This window comes from Passer montanus, unplaced genomic scaffold (genome assembly GCF_014805655.1).
Source record: "Passer montanus isolate IOZ18808 unplaced genomic scaffold, ASM1480565v1 scaffold4, whole genome shotgun sequence".
Taxonomy (NCBI): Eukaryota; Metazoa; Chordata; class Aves; order Passeriformes; family Passeridae; genus Passer; species Passer montanus.
Window position 1 is genome coordinate 18,337,013 of NW_024368818.1, and position 25,868 is coordinate 18,362,880.

At 41.8% G+C, this 25,868-nt stretch overlaps 1 protein-coding gene across 15 annotated transcripts in view; it reads left to right on the top strand.

Annotated features, from left to right (window-relative positions):
- TENM4 (teneurin transmembrane protein 4) overlaps positions 1 to 25,868 on the top strand; it is a 592,138-nt gene that overhangs the window by 536,382 nt on the left and 29,888 nt on the right. For all 15 annotated transcript variants that reach the window (XM_039718527.1, XM_039718526.1, XM_039718530.1 and 12 more), the window contains 3 exons: positions 8,088 to 8,242; positions 11,302 to 12,179; positions 22,838 to 23,010. In XM_039718527.1, the coding sequence (XP_039574461.1) occupies positions 8,088 to 8,242; positions 11,302 to 12,179; positions 22,838 to 23,010 (1,206 nt within the window). The remainder of the gene's footprint in view (positions 1 to 8,087; positions 8,243 to 11,301; positions 12,180 to 22,837; positions 23,011 to 25,868) is intronic.

The following is a 25,868-nucleotide window of genomic DNA, read 5'->3' on the forward strand; positions in this document are numbered from 1 at the left end:
GCTTTGACATCACTGGGCTGCGGGTTTGTTTTTTTTCATTGTACTGGGGAATGGTAGCTCCCTCCTTCCTCACCACAACAATGGCCAAGCCTATCCCAACCTCTTTGTAATGCAACCTCTCAGCAAAACTCGGGGATCCTTTAACAAGTGCTCTTGCCCATGTCAGCAGGTTTGGACTAGATGACTTTCAAAGGCCTGTTCCAACCCAAACCATTCTGTGATTTTATGGAAAGTTGTTTCACTAAGAGCAGATGAGATTCCCAAAGAAGTTGTGGCTGTCCTATTCCTGGAAGTGCTCAAGGACAGGTTGGATACGGCTTTGATCTACCTGGTCTAGTAGGTAGTCCTAGCCCATAGCTAGGGTTTGGAACTGAATGATTTTAAAGGTTCCCTCCAACCAAACCCTTCAATGATTCTATGATTCTCAGGAAGTTATTTTTCATGACCTACAGATGACATTGTTACTGAATCCAGGAAACCCCAAATGATTTAATGAGCGTTTGTGTTAGGTCTGGCTGTGATTTTTTTTTTTTTTTGTTTGGTTTGGTTTGGTTTTTTGTTTGTTTGGGGTCTTGTTTGTTTGGTTGATTTTTTGTTTGATTGGTTTTTTTGTTATGCCAGCTTGTTGTTTCCTGGCAAGGATGAAGAAAAATGTACTTTGGAGCACCTATTTTTTTGCCAAAAAGCATCAAAACTCAGACTTCTACCCCTGTAATATTCAAAGAGTCCAGCATGGTTTCCAAGCACTCAAGAATCCCATGAGTTAACCATCATATTGGGCTAAAGTATTGCCAGAAGCACAGATAAAGTAAAGGAACAGCTACTGGTGGTCAGTTTGTAGTGTAGAATTTGTCTCACTGAAATGAGAAGGCCGACTGAAAGGAAAATTAAGTGACTTGGGCAGAGAGATTCAGGCAGTCCAGCAGATGAATCATGAGATCAGGGAATCCAGAAATCTGTAATCCAATTTTCTGCACCTCTTTGAAGTTCAATCAGTGCAAAAAAAAACCTCACCACTTTTGTTGGTCCTCTGTTCTCTCTTGTACAAGATAAGAGGAATATTATTCATTTCCATTCATGGGTGAATGTTACAAGGTTTAGATGACTTATGTTTCTGCTTTGCTATAGCAAACAGCTCTGGAGTTCAAAGTTTTCAGCACTGAAATCCATCTTGTTGGCAACTGAAGCTCTCAGGAGGTCATTCTTCCACCTCAATCACATAACGGCAAAATTCATGTATTCATTCCTCATAGCTCCAAAATTTCACGAAACAGAAGTAAATTGAGGGTGAAAGAGGAAATTACATGAAGCAAAAAGAAGAAAATAATAATGCAGAAAGCCTGCACTGCCAATAGAAAGTTCCTAAACAGTGTTCCCTGATCTGATTCTAACCTGACTTTGTACATTTTGCTGAGGCGATGGCTGTGGCAGGTGTGACTCACTCCCCAGTCCCCTCAATAAATGATGAACAGTGAAAACTCCTGCTGACAATGTAATGTCACCATTGTTTATACTTCCACAGTGGTTCATCCTAGCAGAAATGGTTCATCCAGCAAATGCTCTTCCCTCATGTATTTCATAATAGTTCAAAATAAAAATGATTTATTGTGTAAGTAACTGGTAGATCTCAAGTGACCCTCTGCTTCTGTGTCTTGGCAGGCAAATAAGCACTCGTAAGTGAATGGTCAAAGGAAATTAGAATACTATTCTGTAGCTATAGAGATGTCAGCTGGCCAGGGAAGGACTTGGAAAGTCAGTTTTTCAAGAATCATTGCTCTTCACAGGACTCTACTTTTTAAGCCGAAAGCTTTTTTTTTTTCCTTTTTTTTTGCTCTGAACATAATTGCTTCATGCCAAGTAGGATTTCTGTATTTTAAGGACATCTTTGAACTTTTTCAAAAATCATAAAGAATAAAACTCTTGCCTTTTATGATGTTTTAATTAGCTGATATTTGCAGCTTGCTGGAAAATACTGAGGGATACCTTCCTGCCAGATGAAAACCAGTAATTCATTAAGACTGGAGAAATAGTAATGAACTGTCATCATATGCCTTTGCCTATACCTTTAGTCCCAGTCAAGCATCTGGTCTAGGTAGGTTTTTTTGGATCTCTTCTCAGTGGAAAGAAACTAGTACTAGAACCACCCTGAAGGTGGTTCATTCTGTGACAGTGCACATGTTCAAGGTGGGATGAACCATATTCTGGAGGTTCTGGTTTTCTTCTGGATCTGATAGCCTGAAGGATGAGGTCCCCATTGCAGCAAACACTGTTCAGAATGGTTCTGCACATTCTGAGCAGCAGACTTTTCCCCATTGTTTTCATCACTTCTTCTAGTTCTCACCTCAGTGAGAGAGGGAACTTGAGTTCAGAGGGAATGCTTTGAGTAGAGTGCTTTGGGTTGGAAGTGACCTTCAAAGACTATCCAGCCCCACTGACATGGGCAAGGACACCTTTCACTAGACCAGGTTGCTCAGAGCCCCATCCAGCCTGGCCTTGAACACTTCCAGGGATGGAGCATCCAGAGCCTCTCTGTGCAACCTGTGCCAGTGTCTCACCACCCTCACAGGAAAGGATTTCCATCTAATATGTAATCTAAGTCCACCCTGGTTTAGTTCAGAGCCATTATCCCTTGTATTGACACGTCAATACATTTCTCTGAAGTACCCTCTGGACAGAGGTTCTTGGCTCACTCCAGTGAAGGAAGAACTCCTTTTAAACCATCATCTTAAAAAAAGATATTAGGAGGGGTAAAACCCTCCAGGAGTTTTACACTTTGCCCGTCTTTGGCTTGTTTAATAAAGGTAGGCTACAGAAACACGGGACGGATAGATCCACAGATGAAATAGGGGTGGTAGTGGTTTGGTCAGGGTATTTATCACAGCTATTAGGAACCAGTCTGATCTGTCCAATTCATTTGCCACAGAGCACAGCAAAGCTTTCAGATGCTAATGAATTTCAATACATCCTTGCAAATTAAAGTGTTACCATTTCCTAATTATCATCTGCTAATAATGATCCTCTTCTACAAGCAATCTAAAAAAAAATTAAAACTCCAGCTTGTCAGAGCATTTCTTTTCATCTGAGTACTCACCACTGGTTTTTCTCGGGAAAATGTTGTGGCAGAGAAATTACCAAGGAGCTTGCAATTAAGAGAGATTGCAGTGACAAGTCTGACACAATAGGAAGGTTTCAGAAGGCACATGGGGAGAGAGGGGGCATCTCATTCATTTAGCACCATAACGCCAATGTGAAATGAAGTAATTAATTTGGGGACAGATTGGTTCTTTCACTCTGCCTTGCTGAATGTGTAAACAAAATCTCAGTTGTTCTCTAAGTGTTGAAGAGTTCAACAGAATTAATGAGGAAACCAACTCTCCACAATCTATTAACATTTTTATGGTCAGATAATAATAGGACCATTTCGAGGAAGACCAGAGGCTGACTGAACAAAAATTGTTGTCCCTTACTCTGGCCAGAAGAAGCACTTAGAGACAGGGGCAATGTGGTCTTTCTGTGCTAACACTCTAGATGCTAATCATCAGCATTTGGGGGAATTTCTGAACAAGTTGCACCAGACCTGTGCTTGTATGTCAGCATCAATTGGCTTAGAAACCTTTCTGAACACCTAGTTTTGTTCTTCCAGGCATCCTGTGCTAATAATTTTCACAATTTCTGTAGCTAGGTCATGAAAAAGAATGGTCCTTTTGAGGCCAAGCCACTGCTTTGTTGGGTTTTTTCTGTCTTTGCTAATTCTTTGCTGTCGTGTAGTTCCCTTCTTGACCACTGCATAGCACAAAACTGATCTTAGCAGAAAGCTTTTCACAGGAATTCCAGAATCTTTTTCCTATGTTCTCTTTTTCAGATTGTCAGTGTATATGGGTAGTTATATTCCCCTGTGAATTCTTTGTTACCTACTGACATTGATTTTGATCTGCCATTTTATTACTTAGTCATTCAGCATCCAGTCAGACAAGAAAGGTCCAAATCTGGATTTCTTTTAAGCACCTTGTTTTTCAGTTAGAAGGGGTTTTTCCCTTTTTCTTTTCCTAACTAGAGCTATATGCACCATGCAATCACTTTTAGTGGTTTGTGTTGTACAATAAACTCACCACATCCCAGTAGCTATTTGCAGTATTTGCAGCATAACATTGTGCTGTCACCTGTTCATGCTACAAGGTCCTGACATTTCAAGCAAATGTCATCACGTCAACTTTCTATCAGCACAGCTCACTGAGAGATGCACATGGTGCTACAAGCCCTTGTTTTGTGAGAGGTCTCAGGTTATGTAAGGGGAGCCAGCATGATTTCATAGTGTATGTATTTCATATCTCAGAACTTAAGGTTTGGATCTGCAATGCTACCTGGGTAGTGGCAGCAGCTGTTTCCTCTCAGTAACTGTGAGGCTGAACTTCGAGCTGTATGCTGTAATTCCCTTATGTTCCTATGGAAACATGAGAGGAGCCTTCTGCCAAAGCAAGCCAAGGCCTTGGGCTTAACACGCATAACATGTGAATTACCCATTTCTGTGCCTGTTTGCAGGAGCCAGCTCCCAGCGCTGGAACTGTGCCTATATCAGAAAAGAAACAGAAAGGTCCAACCTAACCTCTACAATCTGCTGCAAAGCATCCATGAGATGCTTCTTTCCCTTTTCACAGAAGTCATCCATCCAAAGACACTTGTCTGTGGAATAGCAGGGCTCTTCTCCATATTTAGTTTTGATTCCAAGACAATCAGAAAAATCAGGAAGGGATTGGAGCAGGAATGTGTGCAAGTAGGAATTTGGGGCTTTGACAGACTGCAAACTCTGCTGCCCTACAGAACATCTCCGGAAATATGAGGCAATTGAGATTGCTTAGCCTCTCTGAAAGAGGGATAAGCAGAGAAGTGCTCAGTGATAAGAACACATACACGTACCATTGCCCTGGAGCAGGGTGATGAGTGGTAACTTTGCTGTCCCGCTTCCACTTACTTGAGTGTGCGAGCTTTGTCTAAGCTGGAATGCAAAATAAAGTTGTGCCCTATCAGCTGATCAGAGCAGGCTCGAGGGCGAAGTGTATCCAGGTTATTATTACTGTAACTGTGTAATCGGACCAGACACAAAACCCCAGCACTGCACACAGTGGGCCACTGCCAGCAGACACTGCTGATAAGTCGAATCCAATACATATGGAACTAGCTAAGGGAGAAAAATCTGCCTCATTGAAAATCGCATTATCCAGCCTGCCACCCTTCACTGGCTTTTGGCTTGTCACACAGAGTAATGGACAGACACCCAGAAAAATACTTGTTGTGAACCAAAGAAAGAGTAAGAGACTCTTGTGTTTAACAAAAGCCAATTAAGATCAACTAAACCTTCTATCATGCCTCTTCCAAAAAAAGCACGTCTGCCATATTGCTTAAAGAGTTCGGTTATGTTCCTGGGTTTTAAGCAAATGCCAGAAAATGTGAAAGAACTTGACACTCAGTAGGCAAAATAATTAAGAGGAGCAGAGACCTTCAACAGCAGATGGCAGTGACAGGTGATATGTGCCAGTATCCTGGAAGGATCCATTGAAGAGGGCATAGTGCTGACAAATCTCATGGCAGGTGAAGATAGCTTCCTGAAAGCCATAGATGCCAGTGAGATATTCATGCTTATCCCATCAGATCCTTCTGCAAGCATTTAACGAAGTGCTAAAGTACAAGAGATGTGTTTGTATTTACAGTGATAATAAATGGAAACCACTGCTGTGGCTTCCCCCATAACATTCATCAGATCATAGAATGGTTTGGATTGGCAGGGACCATAAAAACCATCTAGTTCCTACCCACCCTGAGGGGGGACACCTTCCACCAGACCAGGTTATTCAAAGCCCATCCAATCTGTGCTTGAACACTTCCAGGGATGGGGCAGCCACAATTTCTTCCGGAAACTTTTGCCAGTGCCTCACTATCCTCAGTAAATTCAGATGTTCAACAGTTACCTTGTGCTCCTCTTTGAGACTCTTGTTTCAGGGCCCTGCAAAGATGAGTCCTTGGCATGAATTCAAAACAGGTATTAGTGTAGGACTTGAAGCAATCTTTTAGGTCATTCAGTCCTGTCATCCATTATCTCAGCAATCCTGCTATATAATCCCCTCCAAAATTAATGAACTTCATCTTGAAAGCAGCTAGTAATTTTTTTCCTCACTGCTGTAGAGGCTACTCTGAAACCACACAGCTCTGATGCTCAAATATCTGACCCAGGTCAAAGCGATGCCCTTCAAACAGGGTGATGCTGTGAAGAAGTATCGAAAATGCTGGGTTTGCCTCCTGGCAATAATACACAGCTCCCATTCAGTTCAGTCATCTGAAACATCAGTTTTCTGACTCCTAATTGACTTAGAATCAACAGGCTGCAACCATGTCTGAATCCCTTCCTTTATCTCAGCTCAATGCAGAAGTTTGTTCTTTCTCTCAAACAATGACTTAGTCCTGATGTTTTTCTGCCAGGCCAGAATATCTTCTGTGGATTTCCTTATAATCAAATCTGCTATGTTTTTCCACATATCACCTACATCCATGGCTTCCAGCCCATGCAATACTTACAGTGCTGGCTGAAGACCATGATTTTAGTTGCCAAAGCAATCAGAGGATTAGTCCCTACTCTATGAAAATCTAGAATTTTTGATCTGTGAACTGCTGCATCTGCACTTCACAGCAGACTCACAGTGGATGGAGACTGAGGATGTAGATGTTTCAAATAAGGGGATCTGGCTGCAAAACAGCATTTTGGAGGAACACAAGGTCTGATCACTCCTCAAACATTCTCAAAGCTTTCTATCTGAAACAAAATTTCCATCATTTCTGTCACCAAGATGATAGCCAAAGAGACAGACTAGTGAGGATTCAGCTCACTAATTTAATCTGCCTACAATATAAATGTTTTCTTTAGAGATATTTGCTGTAGTCTCCTTTTATAGTCAAATGGGAGGAAAAGGTATTTCTAGCAGGATTTGTATAATCTCTTGGGGATATGGGCTTTAGGGTGATACAAATTGCACTCTCAAAGTAGATTTCTCTCTCCACTGATGAATAGCTTCAGATACTTGATGAGATGCACAGTGCAGGTGTCTGCCTTTTGCCAAGTGATTGTTAACCCTGAAAGCAAAAGAAACCAAACAGGAAGATCCTAATATTCTTATATTTCAAGCAGAATTTTCACTTGCATAGAAAAAGATGTTACAGGCCTCTACATTCTTTTTCTGTTTCTTTACAAGCTTTTAGTGTCTTTAACACACTCAGATATTATGCTGAATGATATTCTGCCTTTATAGAGTAGATGAGGTGAATGACTATGGATTTATTTTAATTCATACTTGCACAAAGAGGAGGTGAATAGAGCCCCTAACTTCTTACTCCTGCCTCAGTCATGACCTTTCTCTGTGCCCTTGTGAGAATTGCATTATCTGTTAATTTTCTGATATGTAAAATTAGAATGACCATACTCATAGACTGTTATGAGGTCTAATTAGAAAGTGTAGAGCACTATCTGCAAGGGAAGAAATGAGTTCAGCAGCCTGTAACTGCTGTCAGCAGACCTCAAATCCACTGACAGGAGTATGTCTACAAAGGAGGTTTGAGCAATGAAATTAATCACTAGCAGAGTTCAGAATTGGGTGAAACACTGTATATTAGTAGGATTATCCTAGGAAAAACCCTTTCTCATTTATCCCTCTGGAATTTGATTGACCTGATGGACCTTTCACAGCCTTTTTTTATCGCCATTTTTGAAAGATTCATCAGTGTAACATTTTTACGTGCATGGCTTACCATTCATACCATAAGCACTAAAACAAGGTTTCTGAGCATGCAAAACACGCAGTTATTAGAAAACCTTTTCATTTCAGCAGTTCACAGAATGCCATGCCCTTTTCCAGGGGCGAGCAAGGATTTCTGAATCACATTGAAAAGTGCCTTCCATGGAATGGTGCCAGTTCAAAGCTCTTGATAACCAGGACTCTCACATGCCCAACTCTCCTCTCATCCATTTGGAACGCGATAAAAGATATGGCTCCTCGTGTCAGGCTGCCGTCACTTTCTGACTGTCTTTCTTTGTTCCTTTCCAGGCATCACCGTGGACAAGTTTGGACTGATTTACTTTGTGGATGGCACCATGATCAGGCGGATCGATCAGAATGGGATCATCTCCACTGTGTTGGGTTCCAATGACTTGACATCTGCTCGGCCTCTCAGCTGTGACTCTGTTATGGACATTTCTCAGGTAAGGCAGTGGTTTGGTTTTGTTTTTGCAGAGTGCCAGTGTACACCTTCACCCTTTTCTGCATGTCTGTGTGCTTCCCCGGCAGGTCTGACAAATAAGTAAGGGCTCAAGGAGAGTTGCATTTCTACATAGTTTATGACCTAAAATTGACCAGATCATAAAAGAATTACCCTGTAAAGACAGAAAGAAAGACAGAAGGAAAGACTTGACTGCCTTAACTCATAGATTTCTGGGGGTGAGATTTTTAAACATGTCCCAGCCACAGAACTGACTTCTTTCAGAGTTTCCAGTCAGTGGGAAGGCACAGATTCCTGGGAGAGCAGGTTTTATTATGACCAGTTATTACTATATGCCATGGACTATACACCATGCTCCTTTATAACATCTTAGCTAATCAAAGGTTTTTTTCCTTTTCTTCTCCTCATCCTAATTTGGCCCAGCACAATTTTAGACCTGAATCAAATTAACATAGGAAATACTGATTGGAGGATGTGGTGCCAAAATTAGCAACAGCAGGAAAACAAGGATCTTGAATTGCATCAGATTGCAAATTGGTTGCAGCTACCATCATGCTGGGCTTTTAAGTCCTGCTGCTTCAAGGTGGATAGAAAAAAAGAAGAAGAAATTTCATTTTGATTTTGATTGCTTTACTGCTGGATGGTGCAGAAGAGAAATCTGTTACAGCCCAGCACTCAGTTTTCTGTGGCACTGGACAACTTGTCAAATTGTGCCAGTTTAGGATAGTGTCCTTTGAAACCTTTGTGCCACTTGTTGTTTGCCTGACTGCGGGAATGTTGTCCTCTCCTATGAAAATACAGATTACAGCTGGCGGGCTAAGTACTGTTATTCAGCCACAATAGAAGTCAATGGGGTTTCCTTTTTGTAACTACCTAGATAATTTCCATGCTCCCATATGGAATCTGTTCTTGTTTTTTCCCTCTAATTTGAAAAGATTATTCTTGCTTCCTTGCAACTGGCTCCCACTGTCTGTAATTTATGAACAAGCTGAAATTATGACTTTGAAAGTTTTTCTGCCTTCTGCAGAGGGGAGATTTTGATGGCTAAAGGCCACCTTGTAGTATGTTTCTCATCTTACAGACATAATTTCTTCTTCATGTGAATTTCAGGGTCAGTTAGCACAAGACGGTTGTATAATCAGGCTTTAGAAATTATTTACTTCCAGATTATGTAGCTCCTATGTAAGCCAGTGTCACGTTCAAACACTTCTGAGATGAACATGTATCAGCTGAAGACTCTTTTTTTTCCTTTCATAAAATGACAGGCACTATTTTTATATTAACTTGTACTGGGATCGGCAGATTAACCACTCCTGTTCTAGAGAAACAAGAATCCAAGCTTAATTAAAAAATAAAATCCAGCTTGGGAAGCAGCTTTTCATCATTTACAGCAGATAGAAGGGTCTTTTCTGCTAGGTCCCTAAGGCTCCCTGGGACATGAGGACATAAAATATTTAGCTGCCACTGTTGACAAGGAATGGTTTTTAAGAAATTGAAAATTCCCTTGTCAGTTCAGAATAAACTCAGCTCTTGATGCTAACTGAAGACTGCAGAGCTTAAAGACCACTGGAAGGGATGGAGGCATGAATAATTTAAAAGAAAACCACAGGCTATAATGTTTTACTACAAGAAGGGTTAAAATAGGCCAGGAGCTGAGAAAAGAAAGGAGATTTTGCAAGCAGAGAACCAGAGTAGACAGAGCTCAGCAAACTGCTTAGCAATGAAAATAAGCCTCACACACTCAGGCGTTAGAAGGCACAATGAACTAAATACCTTACATCTGATCCTTTAAAATAAATGCTGAAAAGGCATATAGAAGCATCAAGTAAAGCATGGCTGTAGCACAGATGTTGAACTACAGGCCTTAAAAATAGGAATTTCTTGTGTTCCTGAATCTTACCTGGTCTCTCAGTTTTAAATAAAATCACAGTGAAACAGTTTCCTGGACCTGAGTCTGCTGGCATCCACTCCTCCTTCCAATAAGGTTACAAAATATTCCTCTAAACATAGTCACAATGAGACAAATGAGAAGCAGCAACTGAGATGGATGGTGGGAAAAGAAGGTTCAAAACAAAGAAACTATACTGGAACTGATAGGTTCCCATCAGCACAAGACTGATTTTTTTTTTCTATATAAACTTGAAATAAAATAAAATAATCCAAAAAATGCACAATTTAGAGTTCTTTACAAAAAAAAATTGTTCTGGATTCTGTTAGTAAACATATTTTAGGTTTGGCAACTAAAAGAGAAGACTCACTTGAAAAGAGTGTATTGCAGAAGCAGAGCTAGAAATGAAGTCAGTCTAGTGCTTACTCACTTGTGGTGTTGCCAGTCACTGTTTTAGTGGATTATCAGTGTAGAACTGCAATATGTCACTCCTGAACCCATTTTTCCATTATGCTAAAACAAAATGTGAAAATCACCGTGAAGGCACAAGTATTCTTCTCCATGAACTGAAATTGCCTGAGATTCCTGTGAATTGCTATTCTGCATTTTTGCAGCATAAAGCAGAAAACCATAGGTTATAATGATAACAGATATTCAAATGTGCTGGCACAGCTGCCAGTTTTGTGTCTATCCCTCCTTGTCATTTTCCAAGAGGAGTTCAGCCACTTGTGTGAAAAATCCTTTAGTAAAAGAATCACTGTTCTGTGTGTCTGATTTCATAGCACTTCACACAGCAAAATTTACAGTCCCAGGTCTCTGCTATGAGGTCCAGCTTCCATCAGTTCAAAAAGCACAGGTGAGGGAAAATCGTGGAATGGTTTGCCTCTGTCCATCATCCTGTTCCCACCAGTGTTCCAGTGCAGAGTGTGGGTGTCCCCCTGTGACTGCTTCACGTGACCAGGAGTTAAGCCCCCTTGCTCACAGCAGGTTATATCCTCTATGGCCACCTATCAAGTAATAATTAGTTGTGGAGTTTTTTAACCGTTCCCCGTTCAATCCATGTTGATTCCATCCTCATTGTGATTGATTTATAGCAATCATGCAGTACAAAAACATCTTGCTATAAAAATTCCCTTGTGTTTTTTACCATGAAGGTTCGTCTAGAGTGGCCCACAGATCTGGCAGTCAATCCCATGGATAACTCACTCTACGTCCTCGACAACAACGTTGTGCTGCAGATCTCTGAGAACCACCAGGTGCGCATCGTGGCAGGGAGGCCCATGCACTGCCAGGTGCCAGGCATGGATCACTTTCTCCTCAGCAAGGTGGCAATCCATGCCACACTGGAGTCTGCCACCGCCCTGGCCGTGTCCCATAACGGGGTCCTGTACATCGCTGAGACTGACGAGAAGAAGATCAATCGCATCAGGCAGGTCACCACCAACGGGGAGATCTCCCTGGTGGCCGGCGCCCCGAGCAGCTGCGACTGCAAGAACGATGCCAACTGCGACTGCTTCTCGGGGGACGATGGCTACGCCAAGGACGCCAAGCTCAACGCGCCGTCCTCCCTGGCCGTGTGTGCAGATGGGGAGCTGTACGTCGCCGATCTGGGGAACATCCGAATCCGCTTCATTCGGAAAAACAAACCATTCCTCAACACACAAAATCTGTATGAGTTATCCTCACCCATAGACCAGGAACTCTACTTGTTTGACACCAGTGGGAAGCACCTTTATACTCAGAGCCTTACCACTGGAGATTATCTTTACAATTTTACTTATTCTGGAGACGGAGATATAACCCTGATCACTGACAATAATGGCAACTTAGTCAACATCCGAAGAGATTCCACAGGGATGCCCCTCTGGCTGGTGGTGCCTGATGGCCAAGTCTACTGGGTGACAATTGGTACCAACAGTGCACTCAAGAGTGTAACAACACAGGGGCATGAAGTAGCCATGATGACTTACCACGGCAACTCTGGTCTCCTTGCCACTAAAAGCAATGAAAATGGTTGGACAACATTTTATGAGTAAGTATTTTATTAATATTGGCGCTGCTGACTTCATTCTGTGTTCTCTGAACCATGCAAGGTTGGTAGAATTTAATTCCCTGATCAGAATTATTGTCCAAATAAAATGGCCTGAACAGGGAGTGTTGGATTTCACACAAAGACTAGATACTGGCATTAGGTGCATTAGAACTTGAATAAGCTCCCTCTGCCAAGTCAAGAGTCAGACAGAATTTCTGCTGAGTTTTGCTAAGTAATTTGGACACCTGGTTCTCCTTAACTGTAGTCAGGACTGGAGATTTAGGCTGTGTGTCAGAGAATTTTTCTTGGCTTTGAAAGCCTTGGAAGTATGAAAGATCCACCAGAGCCTCTTTTTTCACAGCTTTTCACCGACCTCCTCTGCTGCAGTGTCCTTGTTGAGCCTGTTTGAAGTGTTTGATGTAATATGACAATTGGCAATGACTAATGAGAGCTTTCTCTGGAAACAATTCTGTAATTAATGGGCTGCTCAATTCCTCCTGTTGCAGTTTACCTCACTAAGCTTTAAAAGTAGTCTTGGAACTGTTCAAGACTATCCCCAAAGAGTTTTTAAGCAGAGAGAAGATAGGATGCATTGAAAAACCCAGAGATGGCAGTATCTTGAATATTTGTACTTCTTCTCTGTACTACTGTTAGCAATTCCCCGCTTATAAATATCATAAAGCGAACACATTTCTGATATAAAAAGGACAAAGATAACTGGGTGAAGAGCACCTAGAAGGATTCATCCTGCTGTTGAGAGCCCTTTCTCCTCCCTCTTCCCTAGTTTAGTTTTTCTTTACAAGTGTAACCTGTTTGAAATGCTCCTTTAAATGCATCATTTCCCACATGTGGTTACATGGAAGTGTTTGGCTGCCATAATAATAGACCCTTTGTAAGAATCCAATTTGGATAGAATAGACAGTTCCCAAGACGACAAACAAAAAAGTTGCTAAGAAAAAAAGGGATTCAGGAAAGAAAAGCTGGCAAAATTCACATATCTGTGTGTTGATATGTGGTTGCTTTGGTTCTCTCCTTAAAATGTTCCAGACCCAGTTTCAAATTTCTTTGCTTAATACTCACTACTCCTGCTCTTGCCTTGAAAAGAACTGATGGTAACTCTGTGATGAATCTTTTGAAATGTTGTTAGCATTTCATCAATGTTCTGCTTGCAATTACTGTAGCAATATTCCTCAGTGAATCCAAGTTAATACTCTCCATCTCTGACTTTGAATTTGCTTGAGGAAGGCCTTAGGGAGGAAAAAGAGGGTGTTTTTCTCCACAAGAGCGAAAGCCAGCTATATTGTCAGGACCATTGTGCTAAATCAAGGAGGTATTTTCTTTTTGCAAAAACCCTAATAGTTCCTGTGCTTGAAAACAGATGCAGCCACAGACAGTGAAGCAAACTAAACATTACAGCTAATAATGGTCAGATTTATACCTCAAACATAATCTTTTATTTTAAAGTGCAACTGAAAATATAAAGGAGATAAAACGAGACAGAAGCTCAAAATCAGCTTGCTCTGTGGATATATTTATAACAGTGATCCATTTTTTCTTGCTGTCCAACAAAATAGAGCATTTGTGAAAAACATCATTCTGGTCCTTTTATGCACTTCAGAAGAGTCATAAGAAAGCTTTTTAGAGCTAAATGGAAGACAGTATTCTCTAGTGGCTGGACTATGAAAATCTCAACTAGAGCAAGTCAGCACTGTATGATAGCACAGCATCACTGACTATAGAATTGTGACTGTGCCTTCAGAGATACCTCATCCAAACCTGTGATCACTTATCTCTGTTTAACTGTTCCTGACAGTTTCTGATGCAACTATATAAAATTACAGGTTAAAAGTCTATATCTGAATTAGTTACTTCAGCCTCTCCTTTATAGGCAGGTGGAGGGAAACAGGCCCATTCAAGGTGAGCTTCTTATGACTTATGTCAGGTATTTCCTTTAAGATGAGAAGAGTTGTATTCTGACAGTTTATCTCTGCAAAGGTAGTAGAGAATTATGAGTTCAGATACAGATGTTTATGTTGCAGATGTCTACAGTTTGGTAAAATGGATCCTGTCAGTCATCTGAGTTATTTATAAATATTGCTAGTGATAACAATGTATTTACTATATTATTATTATTGTTAGAAAGCTTTTTTATATGTTCAGCCCAAATCTTCCATGCTTGAATTGGAGACTGCTCTTTTTCATCCCACCCCATCCCATCCTATCCTATCCTATCCTATCCTATCCTATCCACTAGGGACTTGGAAGGCAGATCAGTGATTTAGAGGGATTGATTCTGTCCAGGTTTTGCATGTGTAACCAGGGAAAGAATATAAAATCAGACTGATAAAATTAGAATATGAAATAAGAGTCAAATATTTCAATTGCTTGGTAAAGTAGGTTTCATTAAAACAAAATATATTCTTGTACAGTCTCATGCCAGGATGCACATGTAAGTGGGCTGAGCCTTGGCTCTCCGAGTTGTAGCAGGCCATCAAGTCTTCAGTGTGATCCTCACATGATTCCATGGCAAATCTGTCTAACTTGTTGCTTGGATGGACAAACTAAATGAATACATTTACTTGTCACACTCTGCTTGTAGTGGCTAGAAGGAAGCTGATTTTTTTCCCTGTGCAGTGTTCATGTGACTAATATTGTCAGGTCATAAAAATGCAGTTTATGAAGAACAGTGGAAATTGAAGGCTGGGCAGAAAAACTGTTCAAAAATTCATTCATGGGGAGAAGAAGAAAGATTTGATCTATTTATCTCAACATGAATGAGACTGGGAAGTGTCCAGATCACAACATGTCAGCCAAAGCTCTCACCTAGAGAGGGACTCTCAGTCTAACAGAGAAAGGCTTGAGAAGTGTATGGGGCTGGAAAGCAAAGCTAGAGAAATTCAAGTTGACAAGAAGATGTGATTTTGTAAGGCTGATGGTTTAACTGGTAGAGTGGCCAACCATGAAAGCAGTATATTCTCCATTTTTTGGTATCTTAGATCAGGACTCTGATGCCTTTCTTACAGTACAATGTCACCAGAGAGAGGATTTGCATGACTGAAACACGAGCTGCAGGGATGAGTGCAGGCATGGCAGGATGAAGTCTGAATTCCTTATTATCAAGGAAGCTGAAGAAGATGGTGTAAACCAAATAAAGTCAACATCCACTACATTCATGTTATTGGTTTCTCTATCAGAACATCAGGAAATGTACATTGGGAAGGCTTAAGTATTGAGAATTCCTGTGAACATGAGTGGCTGGAAGGTGTTCTAAAAGAGTTTTCAGTCCTGACTGAGGGAAGGGTGAAGTTCATGTTTCTATTTTGCTCATGGCCAAAGAGATAAAGGCATCAAATCTGACCCTGAGGAAAAGTTTCATGTTTCTCACAGCACACAAGAGTTGTTTGTGGGCCAGGGCAAGCTGGACACAGCTGCCTAAAAAGTTAGGAGTAAAGTAAATCCAGCTGGCAAGTTTACACTGCACCAGTGGCACCATGTTCTCCTACCCAGGAGGAACATCCTCAAAAGATTTACCTTTCACCTGACTGTCTACAAAGGACCGTAAATCAGAAACCCAGCATGACAGAGCAGTGGTGTTGTGAGAGTGGCATCACTACGTGTCCAGCATGGAATCACAGTATCATAGTATGGCTTGGGTTGGAAGGGACCTTCAAGAACATCTAATTCCAGCCAACATAGCCAGCATCTCTGGTTCTCCTCCAGGTGCTGTTCTTACCAGGCCATTTCTTAGCCTTTACCATAAGGCTGCAAAGAGCTCTGACATGTGGGCACACTGGTGTGACTCTGCAAAGGAGGAAAGGAGGCAGGATGTACTGATGCAGTACTGGAGGTCTGTCTTCAAGGCACACCAAGGAATCCAGGTCCTTCAAGGCTTCATGCTGGACTGGCACATTGTCCCTTCATTTCTGGGTGGAAAGAGAGTGGTGCTGGCTTCAGGCAGTGGCAGACTCATTCACAGCACTTACAGCTCTGCCTTTCACACATCCTACACCCAAACCTGCTCTAACAAGCCTGTTTTATCAAGTTTAGCTCTGAGTAAGACTCAGTGTATAATAGTGTGCAGTTTCCCTTTATTGTTTGAGAGTGAAACTTAGCTTGCCACAGTAATTAGCCTGTCTCCAAGACCAGTCTATGATGACTTTGAGGGTTTTGGCATTATATAGACCTTTCCTGCCCCTGCAGTGGGCTTGACATTATCTGTCAGTTAATGCAATGCAGCTCAGCTTGTCCAGTAACTGGATTAAAGACTTTTCTTCCCATTGAACTGGTGACAGTAACAGTGATAATCAGCAGCAAAGGAAGTTGATCTGGAAACTCAGCCAGGGAAACGACTTCTTGTTCAACTCCTCCAGTAAAAGACAAAGGATGCTGTGTGACTACTTGATGCTTTGTTGTTGCTGCTTTTCAACTTGACCTGAAAAAATTGCTACCAGCTTTTACAAAGTTCCTTAGCAGTTGCTGTTTGTCTGCTTCAGAATCCGGAAATTCTTCTTAATGGATTTGTTTAAATCAAGAATACGGCAATTATCTTGATTAGTTCACTGAGATGTTATCACTGTACATTAATTCAATTTCCCTCTGAGCCAAAGTCAAACCTTCTATGCATTATTTAGCCCAGATGAGGCTCTTTAACTTAGGTTCTTTGTGTGTCCAATTAGTTTTGAAGGTCGCCTCCTCCCGTACAGACTCAAACACTTACACATTGCTCCAGCCAAGCCCAGAAATTCAAAACCTTTTCACGGACTCCCCAGGAAGTGGCTCACAGTTGTCTGGAGGGCAAAGGATCTCATGGAGCCAGGTCTTCACATGAGTGGCAAGGGGATCTTTGACCCTGTAGCACTGGAGGCTGTTTTACAGAGAACCAAACTCTGCCAAACCTCACACACTGTAATGGATGGAAGGTAGGAGCCAGCTGGACTGAGCATGCAGTAGGACCTTGAATGGCTTCCCAGTGACCCCCAGGGCTCAGCAGAGGTCCCACCCCAGCACCAGCAGCTTTTAGTGCCAAAGGCAGTGCCCTGGTCCATGTGACTGTGATTTATCAGGTCACACACAGAGTTTTACAGGATTTGATTTAGTGTAGTTCAGGTGAGGGTCTTGTTCTACTCTTGCAGCAGACGAGTATGGGAAACACCTTTGGCTTTTTTTCTCCCTCCTCTTTTAGCAAGATTTCTTGGTTCCATTTGTTCCACAATTTCTAGATGATAAAATTATGAGATTCTCATTATTGTTCCTCTGACAAAGTTGCAGTGAAACTCCAGTAAGTGTCATGATAAAATAGCACTTCTCCAGTACCCTCACTAGGTCATGAGGTCACATTTTGAGCCACTGCCTTGCCCTGAAATGAATGCCTGATAGCAAAGTTTAGTTGAGAACCAAGGGAATTATGAGTATCATAAAGCTAGAAAGAGATCTTCCTCTTCTTTTTTGGGCAATGAGAAAGTTCAGCAGACTGTGACCACAACCTGGTCTTTGGTCATTAGGGAGAGGACTTGCCTTCATGCATTTTTGAGTATTATTGGTTTGTCTGTTACAGATTTATTTTTAATGTTGTGTTTAATGTTGTTTGAAAAATTGGGATGAGGCGAGCTTGTTAAGAGGCACTGGGTGCACGTTGGTATAATCACATGCAAAATATAGTTTGCAAGGTCCATTTAGACACTTTGGCACTAAATGCAATATTATTATAGTAAGTTTTTTTCTGATCTATTTGACTTGTGTTTTAAAAGGCTGATGAAATGTTAAGAAGCTAAAATGAGAAAATGCAGAAACTCAGGCAAGAAATTGATTTCTGAATAGATGGTACTTAGGATTGCTCTTGAATTCCCAAGGTCCAGGTCTCTACACAATGGTAATGTGATAAATGAAAGCTCTGAATGTTTACAAGCCAACAATTAGACCTCATAAGCACCAAATACCATTTTAATTCTGTGCATTGAACCTTAGCTAAGTACGTTTCCAATTGGGAATGGATGGCAACGGATTCCTTTGCTGGCCTAATAATTGCCACTGTAATTGTAAGTGCTGAGGCTTTGCAGCAGGTTTGAATGGGAGGCAGCAGCTGTGTTAGCAGGTGATGGATTCATTGCTCCAAGTGGCTGCTGTGTGCACTCCCATGCTTCAGTATTTCCTTAATTCTGAGGCTTTCAGAGCATTTGGAGAACACAGAAGTCTTAGGCTGTGATGAAAACTGGCCCAGCCCTAAATCCCGATGCTGTGGAAACAGGCTAGGCAGCTTAGCTGCAAAATGAGGTGACTAGGAGAGATTTATGTTACTGCAAATACCAGGGCACACCTGCAGCTACATAAGAGCCAGTCATTTGGCCTTCTTCTCCAAGCTGAGGTGTGCTCTGTAAGGGCCTTTATAGGGCTGAAAGCAGAGGTGGAAGGAGCCGACACATTTAACTTGTTAAGCATATTATCTCTAGGATGTGCAAGTCTTCACATTCCTGGTAGACTGTGGGTTTGTGACAGGTATGTGATGTGTGAGCTAAATCGGGGAAAAGGGGGAAAATGCTCCAATTCTGAGTAAAAACAGAAAAGAAAAAAAGAACTGCTTGCCAAGAAGAAAACACTGTGTGTGTTCATGCTAATGGGCTTCCCACATCTCCGTTTGCATTGCCACCACAGTGCTAAAAGGAGCTTTAGTCTGGACGTGAGCATTTTACACTTCATCTGTCACCAGTTAAAAATAATAATAAAAATGGGAACCATCTAATTGCTCTACCTTCTAATTTTTCTTCTTTTGTAAGGCAGGACCTTCTTGCAGCTGCAAATCAGTAAGCTGTCCCCCCAAAGCCAGTCCTTGGCATGTCCCTGTCTGGCTGCTGGACAGAGAGGTGCCGCAGCTCCTGCACATGCAGAAAACACAGATGGTCCTTGTTCCTTCCGAAGGAGGTTAATGGGGTGACTAAGGATGTGCCAAAAGTCTAACGTACTTCTGCAGACATCTTAAACCAGTTCCAGCAGATCATTCCAGACTGTTCTAGCCCAAAACGAGCCTTACTTCTCAGGATCCAAAGTCCCAAATGGAAGTCTTTGCTCTTGATGAAGTACTGTGAGTTTTGTACACCTGTAAAAATGTAACCATGTAAATTAAGTGTATTGTACTTAGTCATTTTGACTTTACAAGAAAAATCTGTGCACAGAGGTCTAAGTGCCATCACATTCTTTCATTCTTTTTTTTCATGCCATTTTAACTTAATTTGCACATGGAAACGTTACTGGCAGATTTCTCTAGTTGCATATTTGCAAATAATATTTATTTGCCCAGCAGAGGTGGAGAACCATTTGTGAGAGTGCTAGAAGCTTGAAGTCCAAGAATATTGTAAAAATATTACTAAAAAGGCACTACAGAAATACTATGTAAAATAATATTTCTTTTACAATACATAATATTATATGAAAAGGCACTGCTTGTCTTTTAGTAAGAACATCCTGCATAAGACAAGGGGAAATGCCTTTAAACTGAACAAGGGTAGGTTTTAGAGTAGATGATAGGAAGAAATTCTTTACTGTGAGGGTGGTGAGTCACTGGCACAGGTTGCCCGGAGGGGATCGGGCTGCCCCGTCTCTGGATGTGTTCAAGGCCAGGCTGGATGGGGCTCAGAGCAATGGGATCTTGTGGAAGGTGTCCTGGCCCATGGTGAGGTGGGTGAAACAATATGATCTGTACGGTCCTCTTCACCCCAAACCAATTTGTATTTCTGTGATTTAATGAATATAAAGAGTTGGCTGTCTGCTGCTGCTGGGGGCCGTTAAACTGAGTTAAATAGGACTTGCATGGAGCAAAGGTTTTGTGCTCACTCTCAGCATTTTTCTGAGTGCCATTCAATTAGGATAAAAAGCTGTGACTCACAGGACATTGACTCAGCACTTATCACATGAACAAGCTCTCTGCCTGCATCCTGGCTTTTGAACTCCTTATTTCCCTAACCTGCAGATCTGCTTCCTTTTATACACCTGTTATACCAAACTCACCCACTGGACTTCAGTACAACACATCTAGATTTGTGACATTATTTTTAGGAGGTGAATCACGATTACTTTTAGGAGCAGCTCAGTTTTAAAATCTAAATTAAGCAATAGAAATAAATCACTCACACCTACTAATCCAGCAAGTCAGAGATGTGAAATTCAGATTTATCTTACTGAAATTTTGGAACGTTTCCAAAATTGATTCTGCCCTTACAGTTCAGACTGATTTTTATATATAGGACTACTGATGTTGTGGTAGAAGGAATTTGGGGTGTTACACAACACACCTTCAGTGATAACAATGTTTTCTCTGCTCAGAGGAGAGACTAAATCATGTCCTTTGTGTCTTGTCTCAGCAGATGGGATAAAGAGACTGCCTGTGATGTTTTCTGTTTAAGATTCACATGCTGGTTTAGGAGGAGATGTGCAGGTGACTGGAGACAGTGCAAGCAAAACACATTTGTCTCAGTGCAAACAGGGCAGCCACAAATCTGGAATAAATTGTTTGGTACTGGGAGCACTTGAGCTCTGGTGCTTGCGTGGATGCAGCTCAGATCCAGGCTGTGTGCTGCTAGCTGCTTGGAAAAGCTTTAACTGATCTCTGCCAAACTCCTGCAGTGTAGTCCTGTTTTCAGCCTTTTCTTGTTTTGTTTTGGGTTTTTTTTGTTGTTGTTGGTTTTTTGTTTGTTTGTTTGTTTTTTATTCTTTCTTTTCCATTTCTCAATGAGACAAAGGGCTAGGCTTGGATAATCCATGACTAAGAGTCTGACTGTGGAGGGCAAATGCTTTCTCCTATCTTACTACCTACCCTTCTGCTCAGTGGGCAAGAAAAGCCTCATGTGATGATGTCTCCAAACCCGAGGGATGCGGAGATTTGCAATGAGGTCTCCCCTTAGTCACTATAACCTAATTATTAAACTTGGGCAAAAATCATCTTTTTAATCAGCCCTTCCTCACATTAAATCTCTGCCACCAATTTTCTTATTCCCCAGCTCAGAGTAGTCCCAAAAAAAAGCATCAAGAGCACTTCAACCATCTGTTCCCTCCAAGGCCTGATCATCTGTATCCAGATCCCCTCCAAGACATTTCTCTAACTCATTCTTAAAAGAGTTGGACAGTGGGGTTTCCATTGCTCCGTCTGTTCCTCTGCTTGGAGCAACCATGGGCCTTGAAAATGTTCTACAGCTTCTAATCTGAATTTTCTTTGTTTCCATTTATTCTCTGTCACATCCTCAGTAGACATGATAAGCAATTTATTATAATCCTCTTCAGAACACCCATTGTTAGGGTGGCATCTTCCCACTTTTTTGTGTCCCCTTTTCTGAAAGAACTCTTATTTTGGCTTTGCCTCTTACATCAGATTTTCTAAGCTTGTTATCCTTAATGTATCATTTACATTACTTTGTCATTCTGAGGAATGGTGCTCTTTACTGGACACTGCATTCTTTCAAAGGCTCACCAATGGGTAGCACAGGAGAACAAGACCTCTTTGCTTGCCCACCATTTACTTTGCATCCCCAAGTGATACATTTTCATAATATGATCTACTTAGTTTCATATAAATCATTATTAAAAGAGTTGTGGGCAGGACTTGAAAAAAGTCAAATATTTATTGATTTTCTGGAATTTTTCTGTTTCTCCCTAACTAAATACCCTCTCCCTGAAGGTCCCTCTCATCAGAAGGTCCAACAGCCCTCCCGAGATCAGCCAGTAGAGTTCCCTATTGCACTCCATTTCTACTACAATAACCTCACTGCAAAGGTCCCTTGCCAGCCTTTTGGGTCTGTGAACATTTTTGTAATGCCACAGGTGGGAGGCATAATGATGTGTTTGCTCTCTTAAGTCCAGAGGGCTCTAGACACAAGTGTCTGTTTCTCTTTTTACCAAAAAATAACTCCCCCAGCTTGTTAACTGCTGTGGGGCCTACGTGTATGAAGCTTATTTTACCTGGGCCCTGGTACACAGGTGTCCACATCACAGAAACCTTCCCAGATGGTGCTTATGTTGATTCCTCATTGGAAAGGCCAAGGACACAGTAGGGGTGAAAACTGGTCTGCTTTTTTACTATTTTAAATCAGTCCTTCCATATGGTCCTAGGAACCTAGTAAAAGATAGACACGGGGGTTCAGCTGTGCTCAGGACTCTACACCATGTTCACAAAGGACAATTCTCCATCTGATGTGGCCAATCTGGTCCTTGCTGCTACCTTAATATTTAGCTTTTTAAAATTAGATGGGGAAAAAATTGAAATAAATTGCTGAGCTCAGGACACAACCAGACAAATCAGTTGGTGGGCTTCAGAAATTCCTAGTTCTGCTACACAGGATGCACAGGCCAGTGCTTTTCTGTAAGTCATAGCATAGTAGATGGGAAATAAAGTTACTGTTGTAAACAAGAAGCATAGGGCAGGTGAGGAGTGTTGGAAAAATATTGTTAAAATACAAGCTAATATGTATTTAGTAATTTTATATTCTTTGCTTCAATTTCTTCATCTGAAAGCTGTGATTTTCTTCTCATGAGGACAGAAAAAGTCAAGACTGTCTGTAAGAGTGACGGTGCATTTTTCTCTCTGAAAAATCTGGATGATAAAGAACTGATCTCTGCTTTATAGGATAATTCATCCTCTGTTGATGCTCTTGACTTCATTACATTCTCCCTTTCAGATATGACAGCTTTGGCCGCCTGACTAACGTGACCTTCCCTACTGGCCAAGTGAGCAGCTTCCGCAGCGACACCGACAGCTCCGTGCATGTCCAGGTGGAAACCTCCAGCAAGGATGATGTTACAATAACAACCAATTTGTCAGCATCGGGGGCCTTCTACACCCTGCTCCAAGGTGAGTTGGGGCCCATCCTTTTCCTGACCATACTGCACACAGTGGATCAGGAAACAGGCATCATCTTGATAATCCCAGCACTAAAAATCACCTGCATTCTCAGTGCAGTAGAGCTCCCCACATGCTGGTACAGACACACACTCACACCTACTTAGCCTCATTCCCTAGCACAGTGGATGCTCTGCAGCTGTTTTTCTGCTCCATTCTCAGTCAGTCCCCTTGCCATGCAGACCCATGCAACACATGTCCTCCATCATCATTACCATTATTGTTGTAACTAAAAGGGTTGCATAAATCAAGCCACACTTCCAGCCAACCCCTTTGCTTCAGTCTCTTAATGGCTTCTGACTTAACAGTTGCTCTCCTTCTGGAACAGGCTTCCAGCTGGTTGCTGGAGATCTGATTCTTTGTTCACTGGTGTTTCAAATATTCACAAGGAAGCATCCAGAAAAATGACCATCCCTGTGCCCAAAAGGTCTGTGTTTGAGCTAAGAGGTAGTGTGGAGAAGCACAAAGGAGAAGTGGACAGGTGGGGTAGGACTGGTGGGACCGCTTTGTGTGGAGATGAGCACAGTTGTGCCTGTGGTAGGAAGGTGGGAAGCAGAGGACTGATGAGGTGGAGGAAAAGGGAATGAAGTGGGAAACAAAAGAGGAATAAATAGCAGGGGAGCACTGTGCTGACATGCTGGTAGTGGCAGAACCTGTACTGCACAGTGCCAGCTTGGATTTCTGGGTTCTAAAAGCTGAAACCTCCTTAGGATCAGGATGAGCTTTCACAGCTGTTCTCTGGGGCTTGGGGAAAGGGAAGGAACTTTCAGACTCTGCTTTCTTTCCTTCCCAAATCTCATTCACTCTGGCTGTGACTGATTACAGTGGGGTGTGAAATATTTTTTTTCCTTGTGAGGAGCAAACTGCTCCAAGTGGGCCAAGGATATTCCAGAGTGACATTTATTCCCACATCTCTGGGATACCATTTCTTTCCCCCTCCCTGTAACAACATCAACCTTTCCTAAAAGAAGGTGCCTGTTATGAAAAGCTTGAAAACTGAAAACCTGAAAGTCTGAAATACTGCTTTTACCCTTCTGGAGAGGGCAGCTGAGAGGGTTCCAACCCCCTCCAGCTGTCCCCATATTCCTGTAGGGAAGCACCATGATTTTTTTATTCTTTACTTGAGCCTGTAGGACAGATGCAACCTACCCCACCCCATCTCACTCACATTAAGATGTGTGGCAACAGCACAGACATGAGGTTGGCTTCACCTCAAGAGCCTAATTAAGCAATGGATCTCACTGTTGGGGGCCCTTTAGTGACAAAATTGACTGTGGTGTGATTTATACACTCAGCACTGAAGGCACAGTTACATAATGGTGCCACAGTCAATTCTGTCATTGTTCTGCCCTCCAGCACAGGGACATTCTGGCACTAGGACATGCAGAATTACAAACAGCTTAACTATCTTCAGAAGTATAGAATTACTAAACTGTTTGCATCTGAAGAAACTGACTTAAAGATCTGGATAATGTTGCAGAAGAGGTGGCTTGGTGAACCAAATTCTTGGTGAACCTTTCAGGAAATCTGGATCACACTGTGAACAGGTGAGATCTGAGAAGGCATTTTTTCAGAAGATTGCAAATTCCTGTAGGATGGATTTAGGAGCTTCTACAACAGGCACATCAACACTCCAGTGGGATTTTGTCTTCTGGACTAGTGACAAAGTGAGCATTTGTTCAATGCCAAAGTAGGGCAGTAGTGCCCTAGAGCCAAAGCAGTCTAAAACACAGCATTCAACGGCCCATGGATTTCATGTAGCCCTTGAGAAATGCCTTCCAGAGCCAGGGAAGAGCCTTCTCTTGGGAAAATTTTGAAAGTAGAGGATTTACATTCCCCACACTGTACCACAGCACTGGTGACCATAACCCTTCTGTGGTGATTATGTAAAACAAAGGGAACATCCTGTGTCTGATTAATTTCATATAAATCTTCAAGACTTCCTCTGCTTCCTGGTGAAGCAAAAAAGAGGGAGGAATATATCCCCTGTTCAGGGATATTTCACTGATTTGATTTAAAGCACATTTCCTAATACTTCAACATCAAACCATACATCTTAGAAAGGTGTGGCAGCCAACTGGCTGGCCCTTCTCTCCATGTGCAGACTCAAGTGTGCAGGGGGTTTGATCTGTCTGGAGTCTGTGTCAAACACCATCAGCTTACATACTCAGTGGCAGAGCTAAAATACTTGGATCTGCATTGAGGATCACTGCTGTATATTTTTGGCAAAATCCTGTGCCTCAGTGGTTTCGTTATCATTGCTGTGTAAAGTTAAGCGGTGGTTCTGCTGAGGTCTCTGTGACAGAACTCCAGCTGGCTACCACAGGACCAGGATGAGACCCACATAAAAAAGGATCAGTTGTTGTCACCTTTCCTTCCTTAACTGTACCAAACTGTGCTCTTTGCTGATCTATTTCTTGAGGACAAGAAATGGTAATTTCACTGTGATCTTGTTTCCTGATGAGCTATGGCAGAGCAACTAGTGAACAAAACCCAGCTTGCCTGAGAAAGGAAAAACACTTAATGGGAATTTTCAATGTTTTTATTCACAATTAAAAGTTTATGGTAGCCGGAGAGACAGAAATGGTAATATTTTCCAGCTTTTGAGGAGCTTCAGATAAGGCAGTGCTTGTATAATATGTTTTAAAGCCATTCTGCACTAAGTCTCATGCTTTCTTACCCTTCATGAGCTACTCTCTGCAGAGATAAATGCCAGCTGGAGATTCAAAGGATGGGCTTTCAGGCTGCCTGATTCCTGAAGGATGTAGAAGAGAGATTGTTCTTCTGTTCAACTCCTGAATTCCCAAATA